The 12,217-nt window shown below is 37.0% G+C and overlaps 1 protein-coding gene across 1 annotated transcript in view; it reads left to right on the forward strand.

Moving 5' to 3' along the window:
• Nucleotides 1–12,217, forward strand: part of FNDC1 (fibronectin type III domain containing 1) — a 142,189-nt gene that overhangs the window by 40,830 nt on the left and 89,142 nt on the right. The window contains exons 2-3 of the mRNA XM_072141208.1: nt 7,107–7,301; nt 10,214–10,312. Coding sequence (XP_071997309.1) covers nt 7,107–7,301; nt 10,214–10,312 — 294 coding nt within the window. The remainder of the gene's footprint in view (nt 1–7,106; nt 7,302–10,213; nt 10,313–12,217) is intronic.

Below are 12,217 nucleotides of genomic sequence, written 5' to 3' on the forward strand. Positions count from 1 at the left end.
ATTTCAGATATTCTGATGATCCGACTGATTCAGACAAAAGGCGGGATTTAACTTAAAATTGTGTCGCAAGCCAAGCACTTACATGCACCAGGAGGAAGATGGTGAACTCCGGCGGACCTGATCAGGGAAGCAACACATTTAGCAAGTTGGGCGCACGATGTAAGTGAATCGCGGCACAGTGCATTGTCATCGGACAATGCACTTTCGGATCTCCTCCAAACCGGGTAAGTAAATGTGCCCCATACTGTTCATGATACCACTTATTTTGTGAATTGCCCATTCCCTCCACCTCCGTGTTTAACAGGCTTCTTAATTTTTCCTCCAAATGTAACAATGGTCATCATGGCCAAACAGTTCAATTTTAGTTTTGCCAGATCACAGGACATGTCTCCAAAAATTAAGGTCGTTGTTCCTATGTGTATATGCAAACATTAATCTTGTTGAGTGGAAATATAGTACTCATTTCAATCTGGATGTTGATGTCCTCTTACCAGCTTTCGCTTTTAATCTTGGGTTGATATGTTATTGGTAAATTGCACCAAAGAATGAATCAGACTTGTGCAAGTCCACAAGTTCTCTGTTGTTGTTTTCTGAGTAACAAATTGCACTTCATAGTGACCCTATTTAATATTCCATGCCATGTACTGTGAATCAGGAAAAAAATGTGCTTGTATTTTATTTCTTACCCTGTGCGCCCCAAATTACATTCTTTACTACTTTATTCTTTGGGTCGGTGCGATCACTGGGACACTACATTTATATAGGTTTTATATTTTATGTTTTCATACATTTACAAAAATTAAAACCTCCTGCACAAAAAAACCCTTCATTCTTCATTTTGTCATCTTCTGGCGCTAATAACTTTTTCATACTTCAGTGTACAGAGCTGTTGGTGGTGTCATTTTTTGTGAGTTTTGATGATGTTTTCAATACTACCTTTTTGAGTACTGTAAGGCCTTTTGATCACATTTAATGATTTTTTTATGTTTTTCAAAATGGCAAAAAAGTGGCATTTTCAATTTTGGTTTAAACACCGGGAATAACCATTATTATATTTTGATCTGACATTTTGGGATGTGGTAATACCTAACATGTTTATAATTTTTACTTTTTATTTATATTTATATCAGTTCTAGGGAAAAGGAGATTTGAATTTTTTTTTTTTCAATTACATTTTTTAAAAACTGTTTTAATTTATTTTTTTTACTACTTTTCAGACCCCATAGGGTACTTTAACCCTAGGTCAGTGATGGCGAACCTTTTAGCGGCCGAGTGCCCAAACTGCAACCCAAAACCCCCCTTACTTATCGCGAGGTGCCATCCAAAAATTAAAGCAGTAACATGTTGCTCCCTGTTCAACAATTTTCAATCATATTAGCCTCCTGAGGACAGCAACACAGTAGAAAGATGGAACATTTTCATCATTGTAGCTTCTTTCCAGTGTCCCTCTGTACACAGAGAATTGTGGGGCCAGCAGGAGGTCCTCCAAAGATAATTCAGGCCTGTCTACTCATTCTCCCTCTTCCTACAGTCCCAGGTAGCGAAGTAAGTATCAAAATATCACTGAAAGGAGCATCTTTTAAGTTGCTTGGAACTAGAGGAAGATTCTTAGAGTCCTGTCTGGTGTGCTGGGGCGATGGCCCGGGTGCCCACATAAAGGGCTCCGAGTGCCGCCTCTGGCACCCGTGCCATAGGTTCGCCACCACTGCCCTAGGTTGTGTGATTAATCTTACCATATACTGCCATACTACCGAATGGCAGTATATGAGGATTTTACACATTATCTATTGCAATGTGCAAATCGCATACTGTAATAAACGGGTTAAAGGGAACCTCTCACGCCAAGGGAATGAGTTATAATGAGGGGTGGGAAAATTGCTAAGAAGACGACTTGTGCCATATGAACCCCCCCCAGGATTCCCCACACACTGCTGGCAGGAGGCTGGTAATGTAAAAAAAAATATTCAAAAGCAGTGGAATTATTCAGATGTACTACAAACGTATATTTCAAATCAACATGTCGTGGGCTTTTAGAACCAGTCATCATGTAAAAATGACCTTCCTGATGACAGGTTCCCTTTGAGGGGGTGCGACACCATCATCACTACTGATCATTTTGCAACAGTAAGCTTAAGTAATAAAAAATAGTTACATTTTTGGACGAGCATTTAATTTTATGATGGTCCATGTTTCCAAATAAGATCTGTGGTTTGGAGACATTAGCTTCTCAACAAATAGCTGAACTGCATTTGTGCAGAATGGGTTGCAATTTAGCATATCGTCTGGTTGACACACTTGCTGTATAAACTTTTGGCATAGCTGGTTAAGAACAAGGCATTTTATTGACTACTATATGTATTTTATTATGCTACATAGAATGCAGGAACATATTATAAGATTAATGCTAAATGATAATAGTATATTAACTCTAGCTAGAGGATCAATGAGGCCATAGTAGCAACGGGATGATAGGAAACATATGCTCCTGTAACTTTGGGATTACATCTTCTGAAATGTTTTATTTCATGGTTTTGCCTTGAGATTATAATTGCCTCATATATCAATAGAGCAATATGACCACAAAACGTTTCTAAGCGAGGCTTCCTAGGTGGATAGCCAGTGTATTGGAATGTAATAGAGCCCAGCAATCAGGATGACTGGTTTAGCACTGGTAAAAGCTCTGTAACTTCTTTCATATGGTCATTATTACCCTTACTTTCTAATTTATGGGGAAAAAGTTCATACCGGAAACTCATGCTGATATTTAATACAAGCTGAAATAAAATACTTGTCTGCTTTTCATGTGAATGTTTTGCTTTAAACCTATTCCAATACAGGATTTCCCATCATGGCAGTATGGCGACTAAAGAGTTATTTCTACTGAGCAATTTTGCATGTTGGAAAATTCCACACTTCATAGTAGTGAATTTTTTCTTCAATCTACATTTAAACTACTATCAAATTGATCCATGGTATTTTCTCAGACTGATACCATAGCAGTAGTTAGTTAATGGCGTTAAAGTGTTGTCCAAGGCTAGAAAAACATGGTTGCTTTCTTCCGAAAACAGTTGTCCATGTATTTTGTCTGGTATCGCATCTATTGAAGTTTTTGCTACAATTTTTTGTCCAGGTTTATTATATTGTGGACAACCAATGCACTAAATTCCAGTTATATGAAAGGGATAAGTATACTTTGTTCCAATGCTAAGGGTTCATGCACCCTACTATGGGATAAATGGGACCCTACTGTAGATATGTACTTAAAGAAATCTACCACCTGGAATCTGCCCACCCAGTTTACGGTGAGGCAGAGCTTGTGTTTTTTTATACTTTGGTAAAGAATGCTTTTTTCTAAAAAAAAAAAATTTAATAATATGTTAATTTGCTTAGGGGAGTGGTCACCTGATCTGCCCATGGCATCAACATAGGCTCTGCTAAATCTGGAGGTTATGGCTATAACAAGTAGCCGCAGCCTTGTGCATCCATGCTCCAGACAACCATGCACTCGACATAGAAGGACACCCGTTCTGGAGCCAATAAACTGCTAGCATGTCCTTATATGGGGATCAAAAAACCTTAAAGGGGTTGTCCTCTTTCAGCAAAGAATTGATATTGTTTGTATAAGGAAAAGTTATACAATCTTCCAATAGTTTTCTAGATCTCTGCTTGCTGTTCTGCTATAAAAAGCTTCTAGGATTACTTCCGATGGATAGAAATCTGTCCGTGATCTTTTGATGGACATGCACGCAAAGTTATTGCAAAAAGTAATAATGGGATACTAATAGCTTTGTGCACCTGTGTGTCCATCATAAGACCGTGGACAGAGTTCTATCCCGTGGAGAATTGATAAAGAAAGTACATTGGAAAATTGTAGAACTTTTCATTACATAAATCATATCAATTATTTGCCTTTTAACAGGAAAAGTATTGGGTCTTTGGATTAGAATGTAATAGCAGAAATTATGTTGATGCCTCCTTAGGACTTCAATTCAGGATCATATGCCTTTGTGCAGACTTAATGAGCCTAAGGCAAAGTTACAATTGTGGAAATGTTACTTTCCAAGCTTTAGCAGGTAATTGCGAGGGTCTTAATTCTTACCTTATACTTAATGTATAAAAACGGTCTGCTTTGTTACCACATGACTTTGTTTTACTTTTAATTATAGTGATTTATATCTGTATGGGAAAATTTAGGATATAGATTATATAATACATGCATATCATTTTTTATTTTGATATCTGTACTTCACAACAAGTTAAGGTGTTTTCCTACCATATGCACTCATCCCCTGTTACTTCAATGGGAATGCAGAAGATAGTTATCCCAGAAGTCTCATAGAGGTTTGTATACACATTTATGTTGAGTACCCAGGAGCACTTGGGGAGCCACATTCTTAAGATTGTGGGGATCCTAGCAATTATGCCCCCAATGTATAGGGAAGAAGACTAAATGGTTAGAAACCCCCCTTTATCCTAGAGTACATTTTCTGAGTAAAAGGTGGGTCTTTTGCATGTACTTGTAATGTGATGTCCCTTCCGATGAGAAATTTCTGATCTTTAGGTAATGGATCTATGAGAAAGATGTGTTAGTTATCCATTCAGAGCTTGTAAAGAACAGCAATTTATTTTCTTTACATTACAAAATACGTGGATTTTGTGGGACTGTAACATATGTGACTATAGCTGTATTTTACTATAGAAAATTCATAACTGGAGACATGTGTGCTGTAAAACCAGTGAACATATAGTTGTGTTTTACACGAAAGCTCTGCTTTTGAACATTTCACATGGTAAATCTACATAAAATGCTTTACCTTTCCTTACCTTGAACTGATTATGCCTTACTATGCTATAAATGCTGATCTTTTCCTGTTCCCAGCATGCAAGGCTTGATGGGAGTTTGAATGCTTGTTACATAATCAAAACTAAAATTATGTTAGTTCATTTTGGGTGACATGTGGCAGTGGAGTGAACATCCTTAAAAATAATGGAATTTCACTCAACTTTTTAAGTGTAAATTTACGGGACAGGTTGCATTTGCTTCATTCCACACTTTTAATACATTTTATGAAAAAACTATTTAGAGTAAACAGGGTACTGTATTAGTTATTGCACATAATAATAAACCTTTACCAGTGTTAAAACAGTAATTATAACATTGGGGTGGGGTACAGGGCACTCAGGTTCAGTATACTACAAGGTACTCAAGGAAAAAAATCGCTGGAACGGCACTGCCAAGGGGACTTTAGACTTCTTTCAATTATCAAGGATTATTTGTTTATTAAAGCTGTATATTAACAGGCCTTCTTCATAAAAAAACAGCAGAATATATCTAGTGAAGAGATCTCATGCACAAGTGCACTAGTATGCTTTAAGTCCAGCTACAATACGGGAATATAAATGCATTTTTCACAGCACTGCTGATAATAGTAGCACTTCAATCTAACTCAATCTGTAGTCTTACCTGGTCACAACTACTGGTGGATTTACTTTAAACATTCTAAATACATAATGTTGGTCTCATAGAAAATCTTGGAAACATATGGTAGTCGCATAAATCATCTAGCTCTTCACCTGAGCCATAACTTAAATAGCAGTCCTGGTATGTTCTATCCAGTCAACTGGGTTTAACCATCTGTAAAAGAATGTAGCTTGGGGTTTAAACTGTAAGACATGCTAAAGCTTGCTCCCAAATCCTCAAATATTTTGAGGTTGGCAGCTTAGTACTTTTACATAGTTCTCATCTTCCTAAGAATTGGTAAAATAAACATGGAGAAATATAACTATGCCTTTGAATATATTGGAGACCCTTGTTTTTATTACAGATGTTTGGAGAATGAAAATGTTTCATATGGATTATAAATGTGGTATTTTCATTTCTTTTGAGGTAGCTAAAAAAACATTAATTTCTCATACTGGCAGCAAAACCTACTTGCGGCTTGCCGGTAAAATGCTGAGTTGATGGTTATCATGAGGATCTTGGATCCAAAGCAATTGTCTTGTGACCTAAAGGAAGAAACCAAGAGTGCATGTATTTCCCTCGCTGGTTCACAAAAGCCATGCTCATTGTTTGGTCCCCACTCCAAACTCTATCTTTGAAGGCTCCTATGGAACTGCTGCAAATTTATTACAAATAAATTGTTACCTAATACTTAATATTTAATCCAAAATGTACAGACTGACTCAGGCATTGTTATGGATGACCAACTCCTTGATCACTTGTTATATTGAGCTACTTTCAAGTTATATTTTATAAGGTTACATAAATTTACTTGGGACTACAGTGAATTCTGCTATTATCCCAAACAGTTTGTGGAATATAAAGATTATTTCATTAATGTAGGGACATTTTATGCAAATTTTGGATACCAGTGGTTTCCATATTGCTTCTTTCTTAATAACCTGACTTTGCCCAGTCTCTCAATTAAGTCATGACAAGAACTGAGGCTAGGAAGGTTATAGCAGTGTGTTATCTTGTTAAATGAATTATTATTGGATGATTGAAGTGATTTTGGCAGTTTGGCACCTCTTGAGAATAATTGGTGATCCAAGGCTTCAAAATTTGAATATTATACTTTTGTTTTTGATTCGGTAGTGTACTGAAGTCTTAGCAGGATCTGTATGATACTTTCTAGTTTAAGATTAATTTCATTGTTTTTAATTAAACAATAAAGGGAATTAATTCAATTACACTGGCTTCATGCACAAGGCTAGGAGGAGAGGGAGTAGCGTTGAGTGCTCCTCAACCATCCCCTTTCCGTAGAAAGACAAGTGGCTCGGTTATGGTGTGGTGAGACACTGAGCTCATCGCACCACAACCGGGGGCCATCGATCTCTATGGGGGCTGTGATATGGCTGCAAATTGTGCGATCATATCACTGCCACCCCCCATATGGTCATGTGCATGGGGTCTAACTTATAAAACACTCTTCAGTGTGATAAATAAGCACTACGGAAGTTCATATAAAACTGGATAAGTAAATTATAGCAGAGCTAACTGATACAATTTAAAACAGTTTTACATTACTTTATATTGTATGACTGCATCCTAAAAATGGCCAGTGTTTCCTCAATTTTCATGTATGCTTAATTTTGTGTTTTTTAAGAAAGGAAGTATCCAAGCAGAAAATTTCGAGTACGAGCTCGCAACGCTGATGTTCAATCACCACTAAACCAAACAGCAGGAATGAGAACTGTTCGTAGATTTCGGGTCCATTCTTCCAACCTAGGTGAAACTACAAGAGGAGTTAACTACGTTACAGTAAGACCAGTTGTTCGTAATGAAGACAACAAGCAACGAGGTAGGCCATAGATAACTTATGCAAGTATATACTATAGGAACCAAGTAAAACTAAATAGACTCTGTGATAGGCAGAACACATTATATGGATTTCAAGCATCCCTTAATTCTAGGACCAGGCCAAAACTGAAGTTAAACTTTTTAGCCCCAAGTTTTTACGTATGACTTCTCTGCCTCTCAATGTGACATCCATTTAATGTAATTATGTACGCTATTTATAGTTTACTGTATGTTAACAAAATCTGTATTAATGTGTATAAGTGTAGAAAATAAAGTAATAGAGTTCAGCTCACCTCCCTTAGAATCGGTGTACCATAGGATGGAGTTGATGCACTGAGAGCAGTGTGGGAATCAGCCTCAAGTATTTGAAGAAAGTTCCAAAGGGAAAACTCCAAACAAGCATCCAAACCAAATAGTTTTTTCATGTACAAAACGTCACATAGGTCTAGCGCGTTTTGGACCATTGCGGTCCTTAGTCGTAGCATAAAATCAGTGTTAAGGTTATTGACCCCGCCTCTTTTGGTATAGACAATGAAATCATGATAACATAATATGGAAAAAAAACATATAATGTCATGCTTTCATCTTTAGCATCAAAGAAAAATGAACCTGACATGCTTTGACTGAGAGTAAGGTCCTGTTTAGGGATTGCATCTTTGTAGAGTTCCGATATTCTCTTTTTTATTTTATGTATACTGCAACCTATGTACTGCATGTTGTATGTGGTACAGGTAGCTAAATAAACTACATAATCAGTGTTTTCTAATGGAATATGTTTTTGTGCTGACTGGGGAAGAAAAATTAGATGGTTTTCAAGATATACTTACATAAATTACAGCAGGAAAATCCACATTTAAAGCTGCCCCTATTTTTTAACCAACTTTTGGATGTCGAGTGGGAAACAAATAGGTTTGGAGAAAGAATTTTGGCTATGAAAGGAAGTATTTTTAGACACAAATCTGACACCATCCTTCAGGATCTCTGCTAATGTATAATCTTGTAAAAGTATGGGGATGTAGAGTTTTACAATCTGTGCAATGTCTTTGTATTTGTCATGGTACATTGTACTAATGGTTACTAGAGGTTCCTGTGTTTCATGTTGTGTAGTATGTTCCTTTTGTGGGAAATTATGTCTGGGTTGTGATATCAATGTGTTTAAAGTCCTTTGAATTTTATTCCTGTTGTATCCCTGAACATATAATCTATGACAAATCTTATCAGAAGAATTGGAGAAAAGTTCATGTGAAGAACAGATGTGTTTTGCCCTAATTAATTCACCTTAAATTGGTAATAACATGTAGGAGAAGGTTACTGGTGGTCTACAGTAATGTCTTTCCTGATGTGGATTTATGGAATGTACTTTGTATGAATGTTCCCATTTACAGGCAGTCCCCGGGTTACATAGGTTTGTTCTTAAGTTGAACTTGTATGTAAGTCGGAACTGTATACTTTAAAATTGTAACCCCAGACAAAATTATTTTTGTTTTCTATGACAATCGGATTTTAAAAATGTTGGATTGTCATCAGTACCAGGATTAACAATAAAGCTTCATTGCAGACACTTTTAATAACTGTTCTAGCTGTTTATTGTAGTCTGAGGTGCATGTTTTGAGAAACCTGCTTTAGTGGAGTCTACCTTCTGGAAGAAACTAGATGGACAAGAAAATTAAACAGAGAAAAGATAAATCTCCCTCTTAATCTTGTGGTTGACAGAAAGAAATACAAGAGAACAGACAAAGGCACCACATATGTGAGTGCTGTCAGCAATCAGAATGTTAAAATCATCATGAGTCCGTTGGACTCATCCAGTGGATCTTTGTAAAAATCTTATAATCTGCATTCAATAATGCTATAGGCTGGTAATTCAAGCAATCCAGTGGGTCCCTATAAGGTTTAGGGATTAAGTTAAATTGGGAACGGGACATTTCCTGTTTGATCAATATAGCGTTAAGAAAAGTTTTACATAGGGTAAGTAGATAAAGGAGATAGAAATAGTTGAAAAGTCTGGTAGTACAGGTATGTTAAACCATCTGGACCTGGATATTTACCATTGGGAAGTGATTTCAGAACCTCAGACAGTTCCTCTAACTAACTAGGGGCGTAAAGGGAAACAAGGAGATCTGTACACTGTTGGCCTACAATAAAGAAGAAACCATTTTCCAAATTCATGAGTGCTTGGCACCACGGAGGATTATTTCTATCCAATCTTTTAGAAAGGTCTGGCTACAACTAAGTCCCCATGCAGACGAATGTATGGGGGCTTTTAATATGGCTGCACACATCACAGCCCCCATAGATGTCTATGGCACCTGGTCAAGTTGTGGTATGCACACGTTCAGGCAGCTGCATGGAAAAATATAGGACATGTCCTATATTTTGCAGTATTACAGTACCCACTGCTTTGCTTTCAATGGAGAGGGGATGGGTGAGGAGCGCTTACCCCTTCTTTCTCCTGCTTCCAGATTTAAGCTCTTCTCCCTATGGCCCGGGCGAGCAAAAGTTTGTGTGCATGAGGCCTAAGTAGCAACAGGATAAAATACAACTGAGAGAACAGTAACATAAGTCTTGAAAAAATGAAATGGGAAATAATAAAGTTAAAACAGACAAAGCCTAATATTTATTTTCTCTTTTTTTCCACTCTATGACAAGGAAATATTTCCATTTGTAAATGGCTCACACTTTTAAAAGTTAATAAAATGTCATGCTCGGTTACTGTATTTAGATTGGTTGTAAATTATGATGAGACCATCATAATACAATTGGCTCTATGTAGGAGCCTGTAATAAAATTGATGAAACACTTTCTGAGACGAAGGTAACAAAATACATGTATCCATGATGAAAGTTCTGTAGCACTGGTTCTCTTTTTCAGCTGTGATTACACTACTAAAGTTCTTGAATCTTTTCCATGCAGCATCGGAGTCAGTACATGTGGTCTCTCTTCAGTCAATGAATCCCCAAGGAAAAAGCCAGCCAGTATATCGGGCAGCTGTTACAAAGCTTAAAATTCCAGGTATGAAGATTGCTTACTTTGATAACCAGCCAAACAGTGGCACCAGGGCTGCAGAATTAAACACAGAACTTGCTAAACTGAAGGACGAAAATGTGGAGGATTACTGAAAAAAGAAATGATAGACATGTGGTGAAAATATGTTTAATTTCCTTACTATGCTGGAAACTTACTGAATTTGATATAAAATATATTCAGTGTGTTCTGTTCATGATCATGTTACTGTTACTGTACTATTGCATTATATCTATTTCCTTATGTATGTATACCATATACTCCATAGTCATCTGCGCTAACATATTATTATTATTGCATTGTACCTATTTAAGGCATACACATCTTCCAAAGAAATTCTCAACTGGTGTAATATCAAGCAAAAAAGCTGTCCAATGACTCGTCAGTTAACCCTTATCTTTAAACTTCTGATTTGTGAACACTCACAGAATAGTGAATAGTGACTGATCAGAGTTTAGTTTACCTATGTGTTTATGTGTTTTGTATACTATGGAGTCTACATAATTATTATCTGCTCTGGTGTCTCAATTGCATCATATGCTCGGAGGTCTCTTTTTATTCCTGATCTTGGGTCTTTATTAGTAATTGTCTGAATTACCGTAAGTATTTTTGCTTCTGGGGTGGTAAATATTGCTGGACTGTGGCATTTATTATTTCTGGGGTGATTTGTGCTGTTGTTTTGGTATTTGGTGCTTTGAGTGTACTCTGTATGAACTGGCTCTTACTCTTAATTACTGCAGTTTGCTATTAATAGGCCTCCATATCACCAGTCCATCCTGGATGTACCATCTTTCAGTCCAAACATACAGTATGTTGCCTTTAAAAATTAAAATTTATCAGGCCATAAGAAGCCATATAAAACCCATAACAAGACTTGTAGCCCATGCCAAACTGTCTTCCTCTTAACAATTCAGCAATACAAATCAGCAATAAGCAACATGAACATTTTAAGTATATTAAAACATTGTATAAATCACAAAAATGTTATAGTGTGAATAAAGGGGTTATAAACATTTTATATACTGATAGGTCATCAATATTAAATCGATTGGGGTCCATGCCACAGTGCCATTCAGCAATACGGACACACAGTGATGAGAGCTAGAAGTCAGCTCCATTCTCTGTGTAGCGCCTCCCACTGGAACTCCTATTTAGCTAAAGAGCTGCAGTTCCTGGTGATCTGAGCTGTACTTTCTATTCATGCTTTGTGCTCTGCTATCAGCTTATTGGTTGGGGTCCTAGTGTCAGATTCCCACTAATCTGATACTGATACCCCATTCTATGGATGTGTCATCAATATGTAAAAGTGATATTCATAAGATCCAAAGAATGTACATAAATGTCAAATAATATCATATTGTATCAATTAGTTAAATCAAGTTTCATTTTGGTCATTTTAAGAGGATATGGAGAAATAAATGAATAATACCTTTTTAAAGGTAACCTGTCAATTTGCTATTCACATATAAAATATAAACATACACTCACCGGCCACTTTATTAGGTACACCATGCTAGTAACGGGTTGGACCCCCTTTTGCCTTCAGAACTGCCTCAATTCTTCGTGGCATAGATTCAACAAAATCAGAGATTTTGGTCCATATTGACATGATGGCATCACACAGTTGCCGCAGATTTGTCGGCTGCACATCCATGATGCGAATCTCCCGTTCCACCACATCCCAAAGATGCTCTACTGGATTGAGATCTGGTGACTGTGGAGGCCATTTGAGTATAGTGAACTCATTGTCATGTTCAAGAAACCAGTCTGAGATGATTCCAGCTTTATGACATGGCGCATTATCCTGCTGAAAGTAGCCATCAGATGTTGGGTACATTGTGGTCATAAAGGGATGGACATGGTCAGCAACAATACTCAGGTAGGCTGTGGCGT

The sequence above is a fragment of the Engystomops pustulosus genome, chromosome 3 (genome assembly GCF_040894005.1).
Source record: "Engystomops pustulosus chromosome 3, aEngPut4.maternal, whole genome shotgun sequence".
Lineage (NCBI taxonomy): Eukaryota > Metazoa > Chordata > Amphibia > Anura > Leptodactylidae > Engystomops > Engystomops pustulosus.